The 26,048-nt window shown below is 51.4% G+C and overlaps 1 protein-coding gene across 1 annotated transcript; it reads right to left on the bottom strand.

Annotated features, from left to right (window-relative positions):
- Positions 1-711: 711 nt before the first annotated feature.
- On the bottom strand, positions 712-25,735 carry LOC115639077 (myosin light chain kinase, smooth muscle-like). The gene is made up of 10 exons (XM_030541409.1): positions 25,656-25,735; positions 23,260-23,356; positions 21,012-21,215; positions 20,078-20,295; positions 18,659-18,782; positions 18,428-18,580; positions 15,203-15,323; positions 14,815-14,911; positions 1,818-1,955; positions 712-1,287 (listed from the first exon to the last, which is right to left on the bottom strand). Exons 1-10 carry the CDS (start codon positions 25,669-25,671, stop codon positions 1,037-1,039), a joined length of 1,419 nt encoding a protein of 472 aa, XP_030397269.1. The 5' UTR covers positions 25,672-25,735; the 3' UTR covers positions 712-1,036.
- Between the last annotated feature and the right edge of the window lie 313 nt (positions 25,736-26,048).

Below are 26,048 nucleotides of genomic sequence, written 5' to 3'. Positions count from 1 at the left end.
CTTCTGGAGACTTCAGAACCAAGCTGAACTAGGAACATGAAGGCAGGAGAGAGGCTGGAGCCCGCGGGCAGGGAGAGCAGGTCTAAGTGATCGCTGGTACCCTACGGGCCAAAAGGTGTGTTCGTTCCGTCAGCCCCTCAGCCAGCTGCAGGGGTGGGCATGGAGCTTGGATCCGTTCTAACAAAAACACTTGATACTTGAGTGACACCACATGCAACATACGCTGGCTGAAGCCAGGATATTGGGATTTAATGAGATTTGCAGCTGTTTGTTACCATCATTGGGGGGGAGGGAGCAACCTACCCCTTGGCTTGTACTTTGCCCAGTGTTTGGTGGGGCAGCGGGACCAGCCTTGCCCCTGCTCAGAGGGGTTGCAGAGTTAAGGGAGATCCACCCTCCCCCGCCCCAGGGCCGGCTCTAGCCATTTCGCCGCCCCAAGCACGGTGGCAAGCCGCAGGGAGCGCTCTGCCGCTCGCCGGTCCTGCGGCTCCAGTGGACCTTCTGCAGGCATGCCTGCGGATGCTCCTCCAGAGCCGCAGGACCAGCGGACCCTCCGCAGGCACGCCTGTGGGCGGTCCACCGGAGCCGCCTGCCGCCCTCCCGGCGACTGGCAGAGCGCCCCCCGTGGCATGCCGTACCAAGCACACGCTTGGTGCGCTGGGGCCTGGAGCCGGCCCTGCCCCACCCTGTGCTGTCCTGTGGCTGGGCCGCGAGTGCCCAGACTGGCAGAGGGGAGGTGGAAGCAGAGAGGCTGGTCCAGGCACTTTGGGCTCGATTCTCCCAGGCCAGACTCCCTGCACAGTGAAATGGATTGACTGGGGATTTGCATGTTTGGGGACTGGGGGTTGGGCCCATCTTGTCCACGCTGTGGCTGCCTGCCATGTCCTGGCCCAGTGGAAAGCAGCAAGGTTCTCTCCCGGAGCCCAGCGATGGAGTTAAACGTAACGACGGATGAGGGAAACAGCCGGACTGGAAGCAGAGCGCCCCTGTAGGCCATGCCGCCAATGCCGGGCAGAGAGCCTATGACCTGCTGCTCTCACTGCTGGTCAGTTTCAGGGCCCTCTTCTGCGTTTAGCGTCTGCGTGTTGCTACCTCTCTGTACCATCAGCCTGGCACTGTATTCCACCTCCCCTCCCGCACTGCACACGCAGTGCCCCGTGTCCTCCACCGAGAGCCTCGCGATGGCAAGGGAGCAGCTTCCATTCTCCTCGCAGTCGATGGGAAGCTGAGGACATTCCTGGACAGGGGCATCGTTCCAGAGCCACGTCACCTCCGGGTGGGGAAAACCTGCCAGGGAAGAAGGCCACAGTGATGGGTCAAAGGTCCATCGGGCCACCCAGAATTTTGGGATGTTTATCTGACCCTACTGGGTCTTCCAAGTTGGGTGTCACATCACAGCCTCTCAGGTCCCTAACCACCCTGCAACTAGTGCCACACTGCTGTGTCCTCTACCAGAGACAGACACATTCAGCAACATGGTGCCCGGTGTTAATCCAGCACAAGATAACCACCTAGTGCATCAACGCCCCCTTTCCTAGAATACCCACGAAAGTCTCATCCAAGCACTGACACTGCTTAGCTTGCGAGAGTTCAAAGCACACAGCTGTTAGGCTACAGACAGCAGGGGGATACTGTATTGACAGATGTGCAGTCCCCATTCGTGCACAAGGCTTCTCCTGTTGCACAAAAGCGATTTAGGCCCTGCAGAGCCTGCCTCTGAGAGCAAGCACCCTGCCAGGAGACATGCTCCAAGGTCATTCCAAGGACTTCAGGCATTGAGTGGGTGGGCAGCCTTGGAGGCTTTCATAGGAAGTTACCTTCAATGTGCCACTGGAGGCAGGTACTGCTGCCTTCCACTGCCACTTGGTCCTTCAGTGGCTCCAAGCTGCGACCCTGGTCGATCTGCTGAGGCAGGAAGGTGAAGCTCTGATCCTCTTCCTGGCTGTGGCCCAGCTCTGGGGACCGGGGACGGTGGTGGTGGGAAGCGACATGTTAGTATATGAAGGATCATATGCAGAGCAGGTGGCTGCAGCAAAATCTGAGTCTATTGATTATAAAACTAGAAAGATACAAAATGAACTTGGTCCACAAGGATCAAAGACTGACAAACCGATGGGTCTCAAGGGCAGAAGGGACTACAGGTGCCAACTTTTTTCTGCGCAGGTGGGTGCTTGCATCCCCGGCCCCGCCCTGACTCCACCCCTGCCCCAATGTCCCCGCCCTAACTCCGCCCCTCCCTGCCCCTATTGGACCCCTACCCAAATCCCCGCCCCGGCCCTGCCTCCTCCCCCAAGCAAGCCAGGTTCCCCCTCCTCCCCCCTCCCTCCCAGGCTTGCCGCGTGAAACAGCTGTTTTGCGACACAAGCCTTGGGAGGGAGTGGGGAGAATCAGGATTCAGTGGTGCGCTCAGGGGAGGAGGCGGAGGCAGAGCGGAGGTGAGCTGGAGTGAGGGGGGCATTTTTCCCCGTGGGTGCTCCAGCTTTAAAGCACTCACGGAGTCGGCACCTATGGAAGGGACCATGGTGATCAGCGCAATCCAATGGTGGCCTGTGTTATATAGGAGATCAGACTAGCTGAATTAATTCCTGTTTGAATTACTAGAGCAAATCAACAAAACATCCAGCCTTGTTTAAAAATCTCCATCGATGGAGAATCCACCACGACCCTGGGCAAGGTGTTCCCGTGGTTAATTACCTTCTCTGTTAATAATGTACATCTTCTTCCAGTCTGAATTTGGCCAGTTTCAACTTCCAGCCATTGGCTCTTGTCATAGCTTTGTCTGCCAGACTGAAGAACCTGTTACCAAATATTTGTTCCCTATGTAGGTACTTATGGGCTGTGATCAAGCCACCTCTGAACCTTCTCTTTGTTAAAATAGGTTGAGCTCCTTGAGTCTATCACTACCAGGCATGTTTTCAAATCCCTTAATCATTCTCATGGCTCTTCTCTGAACCCTCTCCAGTTTTATCAACATCCTTCTGGAACTGTTGACACCCGAACTGGACACGGTATCGGCTCGACAAGCCAGTCAATTGATTAGTCACTTGACTGCCTATTATTAACCATGGCCAAATATTGTCAAATATTACAGCAAGGATGTCCCGATGAAGGTGATGACCTATCTTTTTTCATTGCATCATGGTGCTAGCTGTTGGCAAGCCTACTTAAATGTCTTGACCACCCACTTCAATACATACTAATGCCACCTTTTTGGGAAAAAAGTTGAACTAATTGAAAGTTGAGCATCTTGCTTGGTTGGAATCTTCTAGAGCGGACACTCTATGTGTATCTTTATTTGTACACCGGGCCATCAATGTACATGGTGGTTTACAAAGCACATTAAATATGGAAAAATACACAGTCCCTGCCTCAAAGAGTCTACAGTCAACCTGACTAGACAAACCCGTCGAACTTAACTCCCAAGGGAGTGGGGGAGGGCTCACAGTCACTAACCCTCCTCCCCCAACAGAAAGAGAACAGATGCACAGCCATTAAGTAGCTTGAAGAGTCTTTTACAGTTGTTCTGGGTGTTCTATTTCTGTTTAATTTCACTCCTCTTTTGTAACTACAGCTGATAATTATTTTCATTTTTAAAGCTTCATTTCACTGTTTCACATTCTTCTGAGTGAAAAGTCTCGGTTTTTGTAATTAGGTGCAAGTATCAAAGGGCAAGTCTATGCGGCCACACTACACTGGCGCACTTGCTCTGATGCAGCTGCACCGCTCTGGTGAAAACATGCTCTCCCATCGGCAAAGTCCATCTCCGTGAGAAGCGGAAGCTACGTGGGCAGGAGAGCGGCTCCCGCCAACATGCGGATGCTGCTTTAAGTCGATGTAAGTTACATCGCTCAGGGGGGTGTCGTTGTCACACCCCTGAGTGACATAAGTTACATCGACTTAAGCAGTAGTGTAGACCAGCCCTAAGTCTCACTTATTGGAGACCATAAATTCTTACTCTGCTTTGTTACTGTTCTAATAATTAGCGCTTTAAAATATTTGACCATTTTTGACACTATCTGACCAATTAGTCAAACATCCAGTCCTAACAGTCTTCTAGCAGTGGTTGCACTAAATGCAGTTGAACAGGGCATAGTCACAGGGATTCGTTCTTGGCCCTACACTATTTAATATTTGCATCAATGTCCTAGAAGATAAAATCGTCACTGATAAAGTTTGCAGGTCACACAAAGATTGGAGGAATGGTAAATAAGGAAGAGGACAGGTCAACAACATGCATTTCAATATAGCTAGATGTAAATCTCTTCGAAAAAAAGAACACAGGCCATACTTACAGGACAGGGGACCGTATCCTGGGAAGCAGGGACTCTGAAAAAGACTCACAGGTCATAGTGAATAATCAGTTGAATGTGGGCTCCCAGTGTGATACTGTGGCCAAAAGGTCTAATGAGATTCTGAGAAACATGAACAAGGCTGTATTACCTCTGTACTTGGCACTGGCGTGACGCCACTGGTGTGTCCAGCTCTGGTGTCCCCAGTTCCAGAAGGATGTTGGTAAATTGGAGGGGGTTCAGAGAAGAACCATGAGAATGAATAAAGGATTAGAAAACCTGCTTTACTGTGAAAGCCTGGAGGAGCCCCATCTAGGACATGAGGGAGATTCGCACACCTGAGACATTCTTTCTAGGAACTGGCCCAGACTGAGGTGTCATTTTGGAAAAAACAGATAAATTAAACAGTAATACGTCACCAGGCCCAGATGGTGTCACCCAGGGGTTCTGAAGGAACTTAAAGGTGAAACTGCAGAACTAGTAACTGTGGTATGTGTCCTATTGCTTAACTTAGCCTCTGCACCAGATGACTAGAGGGTAGCTAATGTGATGCTGATTTTTAACAAAGGCTCCAGAGGTGATCCTGGCAGTTACAGGCCAGTAAGCCTGACTTTCAGTACCAGGAAAATTGGTTGAAACTATACTAAAGAACAGAATTATCAGACAGGTAATGGACATGATATGTTGGGGAAGAGTCAATGTGGCTTTTGTAAAGGGAAATCATGCCTCATCAGTCTCTTTGAGGGGGTCAACAAGCATGTGGACAAGGGTGATCCAGTGAATATAGTGTACTTGGACTTTCAGAAAGCCTTTGACAAAGTCTCTCACCAAAGACTTAAGTAGTCATGGGATAAGAAGGAAGATCTTCTCATGGCTCAGTAATGGTTAAAAGCTAGAAAATAAATTTCACAGTGGAGACAGATAAATAAGGGAGTCCCCCACAATGTTCCCTCTAATTTTTTACATCCATATGCAGAATTAATTTTGTAAGTGCACCAATATGGAAATGATGTGTGGCGGGGGTGGGGCCAAGGGGTTCGGAGTGTGAGAGGGGGCTCAGGGCTGGGGCAGAGGGTTGGGGTGCAGAGGGTGAGGGCTCTGGCTTGGGGTAAGGGCTCCGTGGTGGCACCAGGGATGAGGGGTTCAGGGCGCAGGCTGCCCCAGGGCTGTAGCAGGGAGAGAGGACTCCCCCCAGCTCTCTCTTGCTACAGCAGCCCAGGGCCGGGGCTTGGGCCAGGGAAGAGGCACCTCTCCAACCCAGGCCCTGTGGCTGCAGGCCTGTGTGGCACTTGATAGCCTGCTGTGTGACCGTGTGGTCACGCAGCTTAGAGGGATCTTAGGTCCCTCAAGGATCCGTACTGGGATCAGTGCTGTTCACTTAGTCATAAATGATCTGGAAAAGGGGGTGAGGTGGCAAAGTTTGCAGATGATATAAAACTACTCAAGAACGTTAAGTCCAAAGCAGATTGTGAAGAGTTACAAAGGGATCTCACAAAACTGGGTGACTGGGCAAGAAAATGGGAGATTAAATTCCACGTTGATAAATGCAAAGTGATGCACATTGGAAAACATAATCCCAACTCTACATATAAAATGATGGGGTCTTAACTGTTGTTACCACTAAAAGAGAGCTTGGAGTCTTTATGGAGAGTTCTCTGAAAACACCCACTCAATGTGCAGCAGCTGTCAAAAAAAGCCAACAGACTGTTAAGAACCATTAGGAAAGGGATCAATAAGAAGATAGAAAATATAATGCCACTATGCACATTCATGGCCCTCCTGTCTCAAAAGGGGTGTTAGAATTGAAATGAAAAAATACAGTGAAGGGCATCAAAATGATCAGGGGGCAGAAATAGCTTCCATATGAGGAGAGATTAAAAAGACAGATTTTTCAGTTTGGAAAAGAGATGACTAAGGGGGGATATAACAGAGGTCTATAAAATCATGACTGGTGTGGAGAAATGAATAGGGAAGTGTTATTTACCCCTTCACAGAACACAAGAACCAGCGGTCACCAACAAAGTTAACAGGCAGCAGGTTTAAACACAAACATAAGAACAGTCACACTGGGTTAGACCAAAGGTCCATCCAGCCCAGTATTCTGTCATAGAATATCATGGTTAGAAGGAACTTCAGGAGGTATCTAGTCCGACCCCCTGCTCAAAGCAGGACAAATCCCCAGATGCTTTTTACCCTAGTTCCCTAAATGGCCCCCTCAAGGATTGAACTCACAACCCTGGGTTTAGCAGGTCAATGCCAGGTGCCCCAGAGAAAGTGAATCTAACAGGTAAGGATCAAGTGATCTCTCTCCTGCCCTCCATCTCCACCCTCTGACAAACAGAGGCTAGGGACACCATTCCTTACCCATCCCAGCTAATAGCCGTTAATGGACTTAACCTCCATGCATTTATCTAGTTCTCTTTTAAACGCTGTTATAGTCCCAGCCTTCACAACCTGCTCAGGCAAGAAGTTCCACAGATTGAATGTGCCCTGTTTGAAGAACTTCCTTTTATTTGTTTTAAACCTGCTGCCCATTCATTTCATTTGGTGGCCCCTAGTTCTTATATTATGGGAACAAATAAATAACTTTTCCTTATTCACTTTCTCCACACCACTTATGGTTTTATATACCTCTATCACATTCCCCCTGAGTATCCTTTTTTCCAAGCTGAAAAGTCCTAGCCTCTTTAATCTTTCCTCATATGGGACATGTTCCAAACCCCTAATCATTTTAGTTGCCCTTCTCTGAACCTTTTCTAATGCCAGTATATCTTCTTGGAGATGAGGAGACCACATCTGTATGCAATATTCAAGATGTAGGCATACCATGGATTTATATAAGGGCAATAAGATATTCTTTGTCTTATTCTCTATCCCTTTTTTAATTCATAGATTCTAGGACTGGAAGGGACCTCAAGAGGTGTCACGGAGTGTGGGGGAGACAAGGCCCTGCACCCCCAGCTTCCTGCGATTCATCATGCCTCTCAGCCAGCCAGTAAAACAGAAGGTTTATTTAGATGGCTGGAACACAGTCCAAGACAGGTCTTTAAGGTACAGACAACAGGGCCCCCAGTTAGGTCTATTATTCGGGGGGCAGGGAGGCCAGAGCCCTGTTGGGCTCCCCTCCCTTTTCCAAGCCAGCTCCCTTCTCATCTGAGCTCCCCTCCCTTTTCCCAGCCAGCTCCAAACTGAAAATCCCTCCAGCCTCTCACTCAGCCTCCCCTGACTCCTCCCCCAGCCTTTGATCAGTTTCCTGGGCAAAGATGTCACCTGGCCTTCAACCCCCCTTCTGGGTTCTCATGTTACATGCTCGGGTATCGTCCCTCAAGGAAAGTCTCCCATCCCCAGTGCAGACAGTCCCAGCAAAACTCCCCTGCAACCTTCCCAGGTCAATACTCTCCACTCAGTATTCAAAGAAAACATTAACATTCCCACTTTGTCACAAGAGATCATTGAGTCCAGTCCCCTGCTCTCATGGCAGGACCAAATACTGTCTAGACCATCCCGGATAGACATTTATCTAACTTACTCTTAAATATTTCCAGAGATGGAGATTCCACAACCTCCCTAGGCAATTTATTCTAGTGTTTAACCACCCTGACAGTTAGGAACTTTTCCCTAATGTCCAACCTAAATCTCCCTTGCTGCAGTTTAAGCCCATTGCTTCTTGTTCTATCCTTAGAGGCTAAAGTGAACAAGTTTTCTCCCTCCTCCTGATGACACCCTTTTAGATACCTGAAAACTGCTATCATGTCCCCTCTCAGTCTTCTCTTTTCCAAACTAAACAAATCCAATTCTTTCAGCCTTCCTTCATAGGTCAGGTTCTCAAGACCTTTAATCATTCTTGTTGCTCTTCTCTGGACCCTCTCCAATTTCTCCATATCTTTCTTGAAATGTGGTGCCCAGAACTGGACACAATCCTCCAGCTGAGACCTAACCAGCGCAGACTAGACCTGAAGACTGACTTCTCGTGTCTTGCTTACAACACACCTGTTAATGCATCCCAGAATGATGTTTGCTTTTTTTGCAACGGTGTTGCACTGTTGACTCATATTTAGCTTGTGGTCTACTATAACCCCTAGATCCCTTTCTGCCATACTCCTTCCTAGACAGTATCTTTCCATTCTGTATGTGTGAAACTGATTGTTCCTCCTAAGTGGAGCATTTTGCATTTGTCTTTATTAAACTTCATCCTGTTTACCTCAGACCATTTCTCCAATTTGTCCAGATCATTTTGAATTATGACGCTATCATCCAAAGCAGTTGCAATCCCTCCCAGTTTGGTATCATCTGCAAACTTAATAAGCGTACTTTCTATGCCAATATCTAAGTCGTTGATGAAGATATTGAACAGAGTCTGTCCCAAAACAGACCCCTGCGGAACCCCACTTGTTATACCTTTCCAGCAGGATTGGGAGCCATTCATAACTACTCTCTGAGTATGGTTATCCAGCCAGTTATGCACCCACCTTATAGTAGCCCCATCTAAGTTGTGTTTGCCTAGTTTATTGATAAGAATATCATGCAAGACCCTCTCAAATGCCTTACTAAAGTCTAGGTATACCACAGCCATCGCTTCTCCCTTATCCACAAGACTCGTTATCCTATCAAAGAAAGCTATCAGATTGGTTTGACGTGATTGGTTCTTTACAAATCCATGCTGGTTATTTCCTATCACCTTACCACCTTCCAAGGGTTTGTAGATGATTCCCTTAATTATTTGCTCCATTATCTTCCCTGGCACAGAAGTTAAACTAACTCAGTGGTCCCCAACCTTTTTGTCTGGCGCCCACCAGACGAAGGACCATGGTGGCGGTGGAGCACCCGCCAAAATACCATCAAATTTCTGCAGCATTTCAGCAGCAACGCCTCTCGATGATGTCACTTGTCAGCAGCAAGCGGTGTCACTGAGATGCATCGCTGCCGAAATGCCGCAGAAATTCGACGGCATTTTGGTAGATGCTCCACCGCCGGCCAGGACGCGGGTGCATTTAGATGCACCCTCGGGCACCGCGTTGGGGACCCCTGAACTAACTCGTCTGTAGTTTCCTGGGTTGTTTTTATTTCCCTTTCTATAGATGGGCACTATATTTGGCCTTTTCCAGTCTTCTGGAATCTCTCCTGTCTCCCATAATTTTCCAAAGTCAATAGCTAGAGGCTCAAATACTTTCTCTATTAGCTCCTTGAGTATTCTAGGATGCATTTTATCACACCCTGGTCACTTACCGGCATCTAACTTTTCTAAGTGACTTTTAACTTGTTCTTTTTTTATTTTATTTTCTAAACCTGCCCCCTTTCCATTAGCATTCGCTATGTTAGGTATTCCTTCAGACTTCTCAGTGAAGACCGAAACAAAGAAGTCATTAAGCATCTCTGCCATTTCCAAGTTTCCTGTTACTGTTTCTCCCTCCTCACTGAGCAGTGGGCCTACTCCGTCCTTGATCTTCCTCTTACTTCTAATGTATTGATAAAAAGCCTTCTTGTTTCCCTTTATTTCAGTGGCTCGTTTGAGCTCATTTTGTGCCTTTGCCTTTCTAATCTTGCCCCTGCATTCCTGTGTTGTTTGCCTACATTCATCCTTTGTAATTTGTAATAGTTTTATATGACCCCTTTTTATTTTTTAGAACATGCAAGATCTCGTGGTCAAGCCAAGCTGGTCTTTTGCCACATTTTCTATCTTTCCTACCCAGTGGAATAGCTTGCTTTTGGGCCCTTAATAGTGTCCCTTTGAAAAACTGCCAACTCTCCTCAGTTGCCATCCTGTTTGCCTTCATTATTGCTGCTACACACTGCGTGAACGTCTTCAGAGAACTATCCACGATGGCTCCAAGATCTTTTTCCTGATTAGTTGTAGCTAAATTAGCCCCTGTCATATTGTATGTATAGTTTGGGGTTATTTTTTCCATTGTGCATTACTTTACATTTGTCCACATTAAATTTCATTTGCCAATTTGTTGCCCAATCACTAGTTTTGTGAGATCTTTTTGAAGTTCTTCACAGTCTTCTATGGTCTAAAGTATCTTGAGCAGTTTAGTATCATCTGCAAACTTTGCCACTTCACTGTTTACCCCTTTCTCCAGATAATTTAAGAATAAGTTGAATAAGATTGGTCCTAGGACTGACCCTTGGGAACACCACTAGTTACCCCTCTCCATTCTGAAAATTTGCCATTTATTCCTACCTTTTGTTCCTTGTCTTTTAATCAGTTCTTAATCCATGAAAGGACCTTCCCTTTTATCCCATGACAACTTAATTTACGTAAGAGCCTTTGGTGAGGGACCTTGTCAAAGGCTCTCTGGAAATCTAAGTACACTATGTCCACTGGATCCCCCTTGTCCACATGTTTGTTGACCCCTTCAAAGAACTCTAATAGATTAGTAAAACATGATTTTCCTTCACAGAAACCACGCTGACTTTTGCCCAACAATTTATAGACTCACTCATAGACTCTAGGATTGGAAGGGACCTCAAGAGGTCATCGAGCCCAGTCCCCTGCCCTCATGGCAGGACCAAATACTGTCCAGACCATCCCTAATAGACATTTATCTAACCTACTGTGACGAACTGGGAAAGTTCTTAATGTTTTCTCTGAGTACTGTGTTGGTGCCTCAGTGTCCCCATGGCAGTTCTTAAGTATCTGGCAGAGCCAAGGGCCAGTGCACCTAAATGCCTGACACTCTGTCTCCTAGCAACTGATGGCCTGGGCCCCTCCCCTGCAAAGGTGCCAGCTGAAGGTGTTGGAGACAAAGGGATCAGGTGACCTCCTGGCCCGGAAAAGGAGCTGAGCAGAGAGGAGGGGCTGGGAGGGGTTGTTAGTCTGGAGCTGGCTGGGGTCAAGGGTGGAGGGCAGACCTGGGGGTCTGGCTCACTGCCCCACAGAATGGACCCAGCCGAGGGGTCCGGTTCTCTGTACCTACAAGCTCTGTTTTAGACCCTGTTCCTGTCATCGAATAAACCTCTGTTTTACTGGCTGGCTGAGAGTCACGTCTGACTGCAAAGTGGGGGGTGCAGAACACGGTGGCTTCCCCAGGACCCCGCTGGGGTGGACTCGCTGTGGGAAGCGCACGGAGGGGCAGAGAATGCTGAATGCTCCAAGGAGAGACCCAGGAGGTGAAGCTGTGTAAGCTTCTTGCCCTGAACAAGTCTGCTCCAAGGGAGAGGAGGCTCCCCAAAGTCCTGACTGGCTTGGTGGGGAGCAGTTCCAGAGCATCGCCCGGTGACTCCGTGACACCTACTCTTAAATATCTCCAGAGATGGAGATCCCACAACCTCCCTAGGCAATTTATTCCAGTGTTAAACTACCCTGACAGTTAGGAACTTTTTCCTAATGTCCAACCTAAATCTCCCTTGCTGCAGTTTAAGCCCATTGCTTCTTGTTCTATCACTGGAGGCTAAGGTGAACAAGTTTTCTCCCTCCTCCTGATGACACCCTTTTAGATACCTGAAAACTGCTATCAGGTCCCCTCTCAGTCTTCTCTTTTCCAAACTAAACAAACCCAATTCCTTCAGCCTTCCTTCATAGGTCATGTTCTCAAGACCTTTAATCATTCTTGTTGCTCTTCTCTGGACCCTCTCCAATTTCTCCACATCTTTCTTGAAATGCGGTGCCCAGAACTGGACACAATACTCCAGTTGAGGCCTAACCAGCTCAGAGTAAAGCGGAAGAATGACTTCTCGTGTCTTGTTTACAACACACCTGTTAATGCATCCCAGAATGATGTTTGCTTTTTTTGCAACAGTATCACACTGTTGACTCATATTAAGCTTGTGGTCTACTATGACCCCTAGATCTCTTTCTGCCATACTCCTTCCTAGACAGTCTCCTCCCATTCGGTATGTGTGAAACTGATTGTTCCTTCCTAGGTGGAGCACTTTGCATTTATCTTTATTGAACTTCATCCTGTTTACCTCAGACCATTTCTCCAATTTGTCCAGATCATTTTGAATTTTGACCCTGTCCTCCAAAGCAGTTGCAATCCCTCCCAGTTTGGTATCGTCCGCAAACTTAATAAGCGTACTTTCTATGCTAACATCTAAATTGTTGATGAAGATATTGAACAGAACCGGTCCCAAAACAGATCCCTGCGGAACCCCACTTGTTATACCTTTCCAGAAGGTATGTTCTTCTATGTGTCTGACAATTTTATTCTTTACTATTGTTTCAACTAATTTGCCCGGTGCTGGCGTTAGACTTACTGGTCTGTAATTGCCAGGATCACCTCTAGAGCCCTTTTTAAATATTGGCATTACATTAGCTATCTTCCAGTCACTGGGTACCAAAGGTGATTTAAAGGACAGCTTACAAACCATAGTTAATAGTTTCGCAATTTCACGTTTGAGTTCTTTCAGAACTCTTGGGTGAATGCCATCTGGTCGTGGTGACTTGTTACTGTTAAGTTGATCAATTAATTCCCAAACCTCCTCTAATGACACTTCAGTCTGTGACAATTCCTCAGATTTGTCACCTACATGACGGCTCAGGTTTGGGAATCTCCCTAACATCCTCAGCCATGAAGACTGAAGCAAAGAATTCATTTAGTTTCTCCACAGTGACTTTATCGTCTTTAAGTGCTCCTTTTGTATCTCGATCATCCAGGGGCCCCACTGGTTGTTTAGCAGGCTTCCTGTTTCTGATGTACTTAAACATTTTGTTATTACCTCTTGAGTTTTTGGCTAGGAAGTATTTCTCCACACAATGGACAGTCACCCTGGGGAACTAATTGGCAGGGGACTTTGTGAAGGCCAAAAGCATAACTGGGTTCAAAAAAGAATGAGATAAGTTCATGGAGGATAGGGCCATTAATGACTATTAGCCAAGACGGCCAGGGACGCAAAACAGTGCTCTGGGTGTCCCTAGCCTCTGACTGCCAGATGCTGGGACTGGAGGACAGGGGATGGATCACTCAGTGAATTGCCCTGTTCTGTTAATTCCCTTTGAGGCATTTAGCACTGATCACTGTCAGAGACAGGATACTGGGTTAGATGGACCATCGGTCTGACCCAGTCTGGCCATTCTTCTGTTCTTATTTACCTTATCAAAGAGAAGGTTAAAGGGTGACTTGATGACAGCGTGCAGGTAGCTATCTAGGGAGGAGATTTCTAACAGGAGAGGGTTCTTCAATCTAGCAGACAAAGTGCTAACAAGATCCAATGCTGGAAGATGAAGCTAGACACACGCACAGAAGAAATAAGGCACGCATGGCTAACAGTGAGAGGAATTAGCCCCTGGAACAACCTTACCGAGGGCTGTTCTGGATTCTTCATCACTGCAGGTTTTTAATTAAGACTGGATACCTTTTCTAAAAGATCTGCTGTGGCAGTTAGTGGATTCTAAGTGGGACTCAGTCCAAGAAAGTTCTATGCTGTGTCACGCAGGGGGGCTGACTAGATGATCACAGGGATCCTTCTGGTCTTAAAATAAAACAAAAAGTCCTATGAATCCATGAAAACTGAGGCAAGATGGCAGTGAAGTCAATGGGTCAAGGAAAAATCAGTTTGAACAGCTAGCCAGCCCCGCAGCATCCCCTTCCCTTGACGGCATCAGCCTGAGCTTGCCAAGATGGATCTCAGCCCTGGAGTTTTTCCAGACTGCTCATCAAACTAGATACCTGTCGAGCGACAGATAACCCAACAGCTGCTAAAATGCCTTCTCCCGGCTCTAGCTAGTAACAGACTGAAGGATGTGGGGTTGGCCCAACTGGTCCAGGCACTGAGGCTGGATTGCTGTGGTGCTCTGTGCCAGGAGGAAATGCAGCCATGCAAGACCTCCAGCTGGGTCTGCAGACACCAGCTCACCAGTTAAGTGGCATACGTTTAACATAAAGCCCATCACTCCAAGACTCATTGTCAACAGCCTGATCCTCCAAGCCTGCAGTAGATGGGCTTGGACTGCTCCAGAGAGGACCTCTCTCAGTGATGAGGCTTCACCAGGACGGTGACATTCCCGAGGCACAATGGGATTGTTAACACAGTGGGTGTTGGGCGGGACACAGAGCTTTTCAGCTGCCACCATCCTTCCGCGAGAAATCAGGGACCACAAACCTGCCCAGCTGCAGGTCTGTATTTCATCCAGAACTTTCATACAGTTAAACTAAACCCAGGCCGGCCGGCCTGCCTGTGGCCAGAGAACCGTGGGGGAACTAAGCTTTTGCCATCTCTCAGCGCCAAGTTGCCATTTCACAAGGGCAAATGTGGGAAGAACGAAGCCAGGAGTGGAGCGGGAGAGTGAGCTGGGTAGGGAAATTGGGGGATCGCAGCAGGTGGGTTTTGAGGCAGAGGCTGGCATGGTGGGTGTGGCGGGACAGCCTGGGGGCTGGAGGAGAGGGAGGGGGGCTGGGTGGCCAGGGGAGGCTGCTGGTCGCGTGGAGGCAGGAGCCATAGCTGGGTGAGCTAGTAGATGTGACAGGGAAGGCAGGGCTAAGAGTCAAAGGGCCCCGGGGTGCGGACAAGGAGCCTGTGCCAATTGCGTGTGTGTGTGTGTGTGTGTGGAGGGGTGTTAATACATTCTGACAGGCTGGGCCATTACCTCCCTTCTCCCGGGCACTGGGGGTGGTCATGGGGTCATCCAGCTTGTGGGCCAGCCGGGACATTCTCCGCAGGGCCACCACGGCGTTGCCTGTTTTCTAGAGAGGAAAGAAGCAGAGAAGGTTCCAATCCCAGCCAGCTGGGAACGAGCCATCACTCCCCTATCCCCACAGGTCCCGAGCACAGCCTGGCCTGCGCCAGCGCTGAAGGGCAGGAGACCTCTCTGCCCCCAGGGGACAGCGGCCTGGGCAGCCCTGGCTCTGTGGCAGGGGGGGAGCTGTCTCCTGAAGTCCCTTTCCCAACCGGCTCATCGCATGGCCCCCGCAGAGCATAGGCCACACCCTGTCCAGTAGGTGCCAGCCGGCACCAAAACCCAGCACCAAGCGCACCTGCCATTTCTGGCGGGCCAGGAATCTCCTCATCCTCTCCTTGGACAGAACTTTTGTGTCACTCTGCTCAGCCTTCCGCAGCCAGGGGTGCGCCAGGGCCTGGTCACTGGGCAGCCGGCAGCTGGGGGCGACAGCACGGGGGGGTTAGTGCAGCTCCGTCGCTCAGGAGAGCCGCCCTTTGGAGATGGGCAGCGATCTCTGCAGTGGGCACCAGGCTCTGCAGCCGGGGAGGAGGTCAAGGCAGTGACAGCTCCACCCTCACAGGCCCCACTGGCCTGGGCTCCAGGCATGGGAAGCAGAATGCTCTGGTCTTGGTGTGAGCTGGGGGGGGGGCGAAGGGCAAGGGAGTGGCAACACCTGTGGCTTTGTCTCTTTGGCTCCTGCTCCCACAGGTGCGCTGCCCTCCCCAGAGGCCCCAAGGGCACGGAGCCCTATGTGCCTTCTGGGATTTCCATTTATCCCAGTGTTGCCAGCTCTTGATGTTCTGCAGTGATAGATTCCAGGAGGGACCAGAGCCCATCTGGAGATGCCAGGAGATGCTCCAGCTACTCACAAAGCTCAGCCCTACCAGAAGCCAGTACAGTCTGTCCCCTCCACTCGCTGCCCCAGAAGGAGGGTGGGGAGGGGAGCAAAGAGCCTAGCAGCTCAGTGTGACCCAACACCCCTTGGAGCAATGGGGACAGGACAGTGCCTCTGCTGCTCACTTTTGCCCCCAGCACCTGCCTGGACAGTGACAGAGCAGGTGAGGAGCTCCTGCAGCTATCCCCCAGGTCCTGGAAAGTGGGTGAAGAACAGTAGGAGGAGTAGAGGGGAGGGGAGGAAAGAATAATTAAAAATTGAAGTGAATTATTTTTAGCTATTGGGACAATTATGAGATTTTATTAAAAACTAAATAATTGACTGCAATCACTGGGTAATGCATACAGGTACGCACATGTTATCAAAATTATATAAAGAGAAGAAAGGTTTTAAATGATTTTTTAAATACTTTGATTGTGACTGAATTGATTATTTTAAAAACTAATAACATTTGGGGGTTATAAATATAGTCACTGCACTGATCTACAGAAAACTCAGAGGTGGTTGGGGTTGTAAAGATATTCTTGTATGGAGAGATCTGGGCCACTCACATAAACATTGATTGAAAAATACTAGGAGAATGTGATACAGACAGAGAACGCTTTGTGTTTCTCAGGTGTCTGCAACATCCTTTCTGGGGAGTCCTCCTCTCTCAGTTATGACACCAATGTTCACTCTAAGTCCAGCCTGCTCAAAATTGTGTTGCCACTGTTCAAAGTTGGTTTGCAGGGCCTCCCAATCTTCTGCACATATCACTAAGTCATCAGCAAATAGCAAATTCCAAGGTGCCCTTCATGTAGTCTCACTTATCACATCCAAGACAATGGCAAACAAAGCAGGGCTCAGTGCTAATCCCAGTGCAGGCCAGCATTTTCTGGAAATCTCAGCTGTAGTCTCATTTGGTTTTGGTTATGATAGTCACTCCAATGCATGTAGCCTGGACAAGGCAAACACCTCCTTCCAGCACACTTCTCTGACACTAACTAAATCAAACTCTCTCGTGACATGATCGTACACCTTCTCCAAGCCCACAAAGACCATCTCTTTTCTCTGAACTTCTCCATGAGGCTTCATAGACATATAGAGCATCAATTGTACGCCTTCCCAGTGTAAATCCACGCTGACCTTTCCAAATTTCAACTGTCCCACAGAGATGCTTTTCAATATTCTTCTCTCATATTTTCATAGCGTATGACATCAGCTTCACTGAGCGATAATTAGCACACAGTATAATACCTCCTGTAGGTTTAAAACTGGGCACAAGGATTTTATGTCATTCATCTGGAATTTTCTCTTTCTTAAGAATACCATTGAATAGACTTGTAAAATACGCTATGGCTGCCCTGTGCCTTCAGCTCATCCACCCGTACTTCATCTGGCCCAGGTGTGCTCTCATTTTCCCAAGTGCTTCTGCAATTTCTTCCTCCTGCTTGCAGGCTATCATGCCCTGGTTTGGCTCACAAATGCTTAGTTCCTTCAGTTCCTCACCCATCACTCTTCCAAAAGTCATTCTGGACTTCAGCGATTGATTCATCATTCGTTTGCAATGCACCCTGCTCATTTCTAACAGGAGCAAACTCGTTCACGCTCCCCTTTGATTTCTCTCTTGCCTTAGCGAGTTAGTAGATGGTCTTTTCTCCCTCATGTCCTCCTAGTCAATTACCCAACTTGTCATAAGCCACATTTTTAGCCATTAATAGAAGCATTACAAGGCTACTGAAATAAGTCTTTCACTGTCACTTAGGGCTAATACAAATAAAACAAAGACTTAGCCATCTTGCATCAGCTTTGTTCTAATTCTCCTTGAATATATCTGAGCCCTCCAGAATACAGCATGTCTCCATCTGAGCATGCACACGCACACACACGAAGGAGTAGAGGGGCGTTAAAGCCAAGATAGACTAAAACCCATGGCTCTAATATGTTTTTTAAATCATGATTGCTGGTGCCAATCTCAGGATTTTTCAGGTTCTGACTCATGGTCTTCGATGTTTGGAGGTTGCCAATACTGTTATCATTCACACAACCGTGGAATCCTTTGCCAGGGATGTTGCGAAGGCCAAAACTATAATAGGATTTTAAAAAGTACTAGATAAGTTCATGGAGGATAGGTCCATCAATGGCTATTAGCCAGGATGGGCAGGGATGGTGTCCCTAGCCTCTGTTTGCCAGGAGCTGGGCATGGGCGACAGGGGATGGATCTCTTGATGATTCCCTGTTCTGTTCATTCCTCCTGCGGCACCTGATACTGGCCACTGTCGGCAGACAGGATACTGAGCTGGATGGACCATGGGTCTGACCCAGTCTGGCCGTTCTGATGTTCTTATGCAGCGTCACCCATTCTCCCAGGCATTGGCAAACGCCCCTACTCACCATCTGGGCTCCCATCCACACCAAGGCCTTCCCAGCCCCTCCCCGAGGGAGGCCTGTCTCCTCATGGAGGGTGTCTCTCCCAACCACCTACTCAGGGCTGGAGGAGGAGGTAAGTGTGTTGGGAAGGGCCAACTTCTCAGTCCCCAGGTGCAGCTCCACACCTGGTGCCGCTCCCCGTCCCCTCTTTGAGTGCTCTTCCCCCTCCCCGCCCCCCGCAACCCAAAGACTCTGGGTAGTACCGCTTCTCCCTCCCCCCAGCATCAGCTGCTCTACCGGCTGTCTTTCTGCAGTAGCTGGCTGATGAAGTCCTTGGCCTCCTGAGAGATCTCTGAGAAGGTCTCCTCGTCAAACTCCCACTGGGCAGCCGTGATGTTGTGCAGCGTCTCCATGTCACTGTTCCCCTGGAAGGGAGAGTCCCCGCTCAGCCTGAGGAGCAAGAGAAGAGGCTGTCACTCGCTCAGCTGGGACCTCCACCCCCCAGGCTGCTAACGGGAAGCAACGTACAGGATGTAGCAGATCACGCCGATGCTCCACATGTCTGTGGTGAATCCCACCGGCTCAAAGGCGATCACTTCCGGGGCCATGAACTCCGCGGTGCCGTGCATCACCTTCACGGGGCTGTTTGGATCTGAAGAAGCAAGAGAGGAGCAGTCCAGCATCCCCATCCCTGCAGACTGTGCTCCCCCCAGCAACGGCAAGGGGGAAGCCCAGCCTCCCTGTGTCTGTGTCTCTGGCATCCCCATTGCAATGTGCTGCAGCAGCAATTACCCACAGGTGCAGGGGAGCAGCACCGAGAGGCCATACCTGATATTGGAGTCCTGTGCAGGGTGCTGCACAGCGGGAGACAGGCCCTGGCCCAGGAGCAGACAGCCTGAATCCACAAAGGGCAGAAGGGGAAACAGGCCCAGGGTCACCTGGGATAAAGCGCTGGTCTACTCCAGCTCCTATAGCTCTGAAGGGCCAGCCTGACACCAGAGTAAGGCGCGTTGACTCTGACCGTGCCCAGGGAGCTGAGGACTGCAGTCTACGCCCAAGGGACTGTCCCTCGCCTAAGCCCAGCAGGAGCTGGGAGCCGGTTTGGCTCTCTCCAGTGCCAAGGTGCATGGGCAGAGCCCAGTTCTTTGCATCCCCGGTGGCATGTGACTGAAATGGAGCTGGAGCTGAATTTGCAATCGAGGTGGGGAATCTACTTGGCACCTTGCTCGTGTGGGTCTCCAGTGCTCTGCAGACATTCAGGAACAAAGCCCCCAGCTCCCCTGCAAGGGCAACGTCACCACCCTCACGTTACAGACAGGAAGACGAAGCACAGAGTGGGGCTGTGCCATGCCAGCAGCAGAGCTTGGACTAGACCCCGGTTCCCCGAGCATCAGCCCACTGCCCTGCCCTGTGTCTTCGCTCTACAAAAGTGGGCAGGAAACATTGCAGGAAAGTCCCCGGGGCTCCAAACACCCCACCCCAGCCTCCTTGGGGGTTTCAGCTTCCACCCAGAGCCAAGGAGGTGCCCTGCAAAGCCGCAGCCACAGAAGCAAGCCGAGGCTCAACGCGGATTGGGCGAGCCCTCGCCATGGGGGGGGGGCTCAGTGCCCCCAGAGCCAGGCCCAAGGGATTTCAAGGGGGACGCCCAGCTGAGACTCCTCAATGTGTCAGGTTTGGTTGCAGTTTTGGGCAAAGGGTCAGGCTGGTTATTTCCTGGGACACCTCTGTCCACCCTTGTTCCTGACACACAGGGAAGTCTCCACCTGCCAGCCTGAAACACACGCTTTGCTGAATAGGGACGGACTCAGGAACATACTTAAGATTAAGCACGTGCAGCAGCACTTTGCTGAATCAGGGCCCCTCCCCCTATGGAGGCGGCATTAGCTCTGGGACAGCGAGAGGGGAGATCCCAGGACAGGGCTCTGCAGCTGGGCCCCTCTCGCTCACCCAGTCTCCGTGCCAGACCGAAGTCGATGATTTTGATCCAGTGGCTGCTCGTGCTGACGCAGACGATGTTCTCGGGTTTGAGGTCCAGGTGGACGATGCTCTGGCGATGAACGTACTGGATCCCCTCCAGGATCTGCCTCATGTACTGAATGCTGTTGGGCTCCGTGTGCTCGAAGTCGTCATCCACAATCCTCTCAAAGAGCTCCCCGCCCGCGACGCTGCCAGGAGCAGAGGGGCAACCTGTCCTAGGAATTCGCTCCGAGGGCCAGCTCTATCCTGCACCCAGACCCCGATACCCAGGGACTCGGCTCAGGCACTAAACTCAACTAACAGGTACACGGAGAAGCCCCTTGGACACAGTGTCCTGGGGGCAGGGAGCAAAGACACCCAACCAAGTCAAATCCGGAAACCTGTGTGAACAGCCCTCCCCGACCCCTCTTTTTCCGGTAGGGGCTGGAGGCTGCAGCCCTGGGCACTGGCCCATCTGGAAATCCCACACCTTGCTATCCCTTCTGGATGGTGAAGGTCTCAGGCAGGAAGAGGCTAGGGGTTCTGCTAGAGCCTGGATTCGCACCACCCACACTGCAGCCGCCTGAACTCCTAATGCCAAAAAGCGGGGCTGGGGGCTCAGCAGACACTGCCCACTTCTAGGCTCAGCCTCTCATTCAACTCCGATCGATCATCTGCGAGTCCCCCCCCGGCACACGCGCCCCAGAACACATGGAGCCCAAGGCAGCTGGGCTGGAGTCTGCGGAGGTGGAATATCCGCTATCCCCGTCGAGGTGCAGCCAGGAAAACCTGTGTACAGAGCAGTGCCCTTCGCCTCCTCCACCCCCATGCCGTGCACCTGGCAGCGAGCGAGTCGGCTGAGGCTGCTCTAATCAGACCCCCGGTCCCACCCACCCCCCGTACCTGCCCAGCGCGCCCCACTCACTATTCCATCACCATCACCAGCTCCGCCTGGCTCTGGAAGGCCGCAAGGCACTGCACCAGCCTGGGGTGATGCAGCAGGTTCATCAGCTCCACCTCCCTGCAGGCTGCCTCCCGTTCCTGGGGTGTCCGCGTCCGGAAGTATTTCCCTGCCTGGATCTTCCCAGTGGCCTTCTCCTGCAGCTTGTAAACCATCCCAAACTTCCCACTGGGAGAGACCAGAAGGGAGGTTGTCTCCTGCTTCCTGCCCAGCAAGGCAGCTTGCATTTCCGGACCCTGGCCTGCTGGGGCAGCAGGTCGCAGTGGGACTGGGGAGCTCCAGGCCAGCTCCTAGGTGTGTCCCAGCAGCACCAGGATTGAACTGGACTGCTGGGATCCCCAGGGAGAATTGGACAGAACAGCTGGCAGACAGTGACAACGAACCGTGACTGTCAGCTCTGTGGGGCAGGGACTGTCTTTTCATTCAGCATGCCAGGGGCCTGGGCTGGGACGGGGTCTCCTAGGCTTTATGGCAGTGATCCCCCAACTGTGGGGTGTGCCCCCCTAGGGGGAGTGGAGTAATGTTCAGAGGGTGCAGCGGGGCCTGGGCCAGCCCCCATGGGGAGCAGAGAGGAAGTGACACCCAGCTCTGCCCCCAGCCCAGCTCCAGCCCCACCCCCAGCTGTGGCCCCGATTCCTGGCCGCAGTTCTGCTTCCAGCCCCACCTCTGTCCCCACCCTGACCTTGGTCCCTGGCTCCTGGCCTGGCTCCGCTCCAGGCCACAGCCCCAGCCCCACCTTGGCCCCCAGCCCCACCCCTGGCTGTGCTTCGGGGTGGGCCTTGGCCCCTGGGTCCCAGCCCGGCTGCGGCTCCAGCCCCAGCGGGGAGGGGGAAGAGAGACAGCTTGGGGGGCAGGGGAGGTAAAAAGTCTGGGGATTCCTGCGCTATGGTAATACAATACTAATGCTGCTCTTGGGAGGACGTGCTGCAGTGGCTCAGACATCAGGTCCACACAGGCCTGGATCCCACCTCTGGCTTGAGGCTTCAGAGGAAGGTGCCACACATACTGGTTTTGTGCAAAAAGCATCTGTTTTCAGTGGGAAATGCTGATTTGCATCAAAAGCCCAAACTCTTGAAACCCAAACTATTTTGATTTGGAAATGCTGCCACAGTATCTCTCTGGCAGTGGTTCTAAACCAGGGGTCTGGGCAGGGCCGCCCTAAGGATTTATGGGGCCTTACGCAGTATTGTTAAACTGGTGCCCCTACGCCGGCACATTCGGCTCTGTGAATACGGCCCCTGCCTTCTGCCTAGTAAGGGGGCTGTCGCGCGTGCTGGGTGTGCAGGGGCCAACCTGCTCTTACCTGCTGGAGCACCCACAGCACCAAGCTCCCCACCTCTGCCCCGCTCCCCCTGTGCCTCTCCTGCCGGCGGCCCCGCGCTTACCAACTCCTCCCCCTCCCTCCCAGCGCTTCCAGAGCGCCGCGAACAGCTGATTCATGGCGTTCGAGCTCCAGGAGGGAGGGGGAGGAATGGGGATGGGGGCGCGCTCGGGGAAGAGGCGGGGTGGAGGTTTCGGGGAAGGAAGGGAGTAGGGGCGGGGCCTGGAGCAGAGGCAGAGGCATCGAGCACCCCCTGGCAAGATGAGAAGTTGTTGCCTCTGGTCCCAGTGGTGCCCCAAATTTTCGGGTGCCCTAAGCAGCAATGTGTGCTGCGTATGCCTAAGGACGGCCCTGCGGCCAGTCACGACAAGCCAAGGAAATACAGGAGAACGAGGCCCTAGGCCTCTCCCATACAGCCATAAAAAGCCTGGTCATTTACATCGACACCTTCCTGTCCCCCAGCCAGCTCGGCCCATCACCGTGGCCTCTGAGCACCTGCACAGCTTTACAGACTAGCTGATTAGTGCTCAGAGGCCTGGTTGTGCCGGGTGCTGCACAGACAGTGAAGACTGCCTCTGCCCAGAGAGATTGTAACATGAAAGGCCAAGGGGTGGAAGGGAAAACAGTGAGGTAGAGAAGGGAAGTGACTTGCCTGAGGTTACCCTGCGGGTCAAGGACAGGACTGGGAAGAGAACCCAGGTCTCCTGATGCCCAGCACTGCAGCCTCTCCATTACACTCTGCCATAAACACACACACAGCCAGAACAGGGAGAGCACCCTCCTCGAGACATTTCTGCTGCGCAAGCCAGAACCACAGGGCATCTCTGGGGATGAGACTGTCCCGGCACTGCAGAGTCTGGTTGTTGCAAATGAACCCCACCATCGACTTACGCCCCAAGTTTCTCGAGCTGGGTGTACAGGTCCGAAGCCTTCTCCACGGTGTTTATTGTAACGTCATGGTATTCAAAAGCCTCCTTGTTTCTCCCATCTGCAGGGAGAGAGACAGGGCAGTGTGGGGGACGAACAGCTGAGAGACACATTAGCGAGGATCCCAGACTGATACACAGGAGTCCTGCTCTGCCTGCCCTCCCCTTGTGCATCCCTTTCTGTCCTCCACTATCCTCTCTTGTCCTCTCTCCCCCAGCCTTTCACCAGGTCCTGAGACCAGCTGCACCCGACAGCAGCAGCTGGATGGGAGGAGACGGCTCATTCAGCTTTGTCCTGCCTGAGCAGGACTAATGCAGGAAAAGGGACCTGCCCAGCAGATATTGTCTCAGACTGGGTCCAGAGCTACAGCTGTCATGCTAGCCCAGAGCATTCGTCTCACACTGACCTGCTGCTTCAGACCCCGAAAACTTCTATTTTCCCAACTTCTTTCTTCTCCCCCTTTACTTTGTCTTGTCAAAAGCAGGAAAGCAACCACCAATCACAGCGATCCACTTGCAATTCAACAGCAGAACTAGCCCTTTCCTTCCCTGAAAGCATAACAGGCTCTATCCAATATCCTCTTTCTGGAGCAGGGTGTGACGAAGTGGAAATGTTCTGTAATATTTTTATGATTCCTAGGTGTGCCTCAGTTTCCCTCTGTACTTTGCTACCCAGTGGTGGTGAAAGGGTTAAAAAGTTGCACAGGAAACATGTGGGGGGTGCCAGGTGACTGTCTGGGGTGGGAAGAATGGGTCGTTAAAGGACTGGCTGAAACTGATCCATATCAGTGAAGGGTCCACAAAGACCATGGAAGCCCAAACAACTGAGAAACCGACATTTATCCCGGGGATTCTCCTCCCCGGCAGGTGGAGCATGGGAACTCAGAAAGGGCATGCAGGGGCTGGACAATGGACCAAAAGGTGTCGGGTGACTGGGTGGGTTCTTGGGAGAGAGAGAGACGGAGAGTCAGAGCCAAGAGGTCCCAAGGCAGCTTGGTTGGGTGCAGCACCCTTACTTGTCTGATCCTTTGCTGCTCTGTGCTGACCCTAGGACATCCCAATGCTGCATCCAGCTAACTGACAAAGCCGGCTCTGTTCTGAAAGGGCTGCGGGGCCTCACTGCACACACTTGCCGAGGGGCTCTGGTCCCTGAAGACCCTAAATGTCTGTGACCAGGAGGCTGTCTAACTTGCTGGGCAGAGGCTCAGCCTTGAAGGTGTGGCCTTAGGGAAGAGCAGGATCCCTTAGGTGACTGGCACACTGAAGGGGCTCCTCCAAGGTCGGTTTAAAGCTGGAGAGCAGCACAGATCCTGGGGATTCGGGACTGAGGGACTTAGAGGAGTTTGGGTTAAGTTGGTTTTGCAGAACCATTCAATTGCAACTTCAAATGCTTTAGGATTTGTTCTTTTCTCTGTCTCTCTCTCTCTCGTTTAGCTTAACCAACCAAGTCCAGACATGGGCAGGAAGTGTCTGGTGTGTTTGCCATAGGACGCTGTACTCTGTACCACCAAGGTCTCTGTACTCAAACCAAAGCCCAACCCATGTTTGACTGTTTGGTGTTATGCAGTGTGGACATGGTCACGTTAACACCTGTGACTCCCTGGGACCAATTATTCCATCCAACAGAGACTAGGTTGGGTTTGTGTTGGGCATGGGCTAAATCCTGGGTCATAAGCATGTGGAGGCTGGGACCATGTCTGTGGGGTCCGTAACAGCACCTAGCACAACCCGGGTCCCTAGGCACTGCAGCAACACGAGAAACAGGGCGGGATGGAGCTGGAGGGGCGTGAGAGGATGAGGGTGACCATGGAGACAGGGGAGATCCAGGGACAGGAGGAGATGGGGGCAGAGAGGCAAGAAACCTTATTGGTGCCATGGGAGAGGGAGGGCAGGGAGCCAGCACTGCTCACTGGGAGTCACAGGCCCTACACCCCACGTAGTTGGGGCAATTCTCTGTTAGCTCAGTTGGGCCCAGGATGTTGGTTCCCACTGGCTCAGCATGGCCACAGAGTGCTCCATCGCGACAGCTCCTGCATCCCCATGCACCCACAGATTTGTTACATTCAAACCAGAGTTGATTTAGTTCCTATCCTGTTACACTTTGCAAAATAAACTCTAAATGCTGGGCTCAAGCTCCCCTGGCAGGGAAGAGCCCCCAGAGCTGGGTCTGGCTTTGCCTGCCCAATGGGCAAATGGCTAACGACCTCCCCTTGTCAAAGGCATCATAGCTGCTTGAAGGGTTTGTAAGTTTGTTTCCCTAGTGGCAGCGATGGTGGCTGCCCCAGGCAGTGGCAGAGGACAGGGTGGGAGGGAAGCACCCCACTGGATGAAAGGTGTCAGCCCGGACATTCAGCACCTTACCTTCTCCTTGGGACATCCTAACCACTCCTGGCTGGGGGCGCTCAGCCCGTAGGTGCTGGCGGGTCAGACTTGGCACCAGTTCTCCCCTCGCAACTCCAGACAGCTCTGTCCCTGCTAGGGGGCAAGTCCTGGTCAGTGTTCGCCACTCCCACGTCCTGACCCGCTGGGCTCCCACCAGGTAGTCTGGACCGTGCTCCCTGTCGTACCACAGGCCGGCCCAGGGCAGGCTGAGAGGCTGGATGGACAGTGTGGATACAGAGAGCTTCCTGGCTGGTGGCTTGGACTGCCTGAAACCCACAGGGGAAGGAAAGAGGATGTTACTGGAAGAGGACAGGAAGGCTGGGCCCAACAGACAGAACATGGAGGGATATGGGTTTTGCCACCTCCTGCCCA

This window comes from Gopherus evgoodei, chromosome 23 (assembly GCF_007399415.2).
Source record: "Gopherus evgoodei ecotype Sinaloan lineage chromosome 23, rGopEvg1_v1.p, whole genome shotgun sequence".
NCBI lineage: Eukaryota > Metazoa > Chordata > Testudines > Testudinidae > Gopherus > Gopherus evgoodei.
Note: the sequence above shows the minus strand (reverse complement) of the source record. Positions and strands in the feature narration are given on the sequence as shown.

Coding starts and splice junctions, on each gene's coding strand:
- LOC115639077 (XM_030541409.1), bottom strand. Junction 15,324..18,427: donor CTACTGCAGAAAGACAGCCG/GTAGAGCAGCTG, acceptor TGTCGCCCCCAG/CTGCCGGCTGCCCAGTGACC. Junction 1,956..14,814: donor CAGTGCCCGGGAGAAGGGAG/GTAATGGCCCAG, acceptor CCCGGTCCCCAG/AGCTGGGCCACAGCCAGGAA.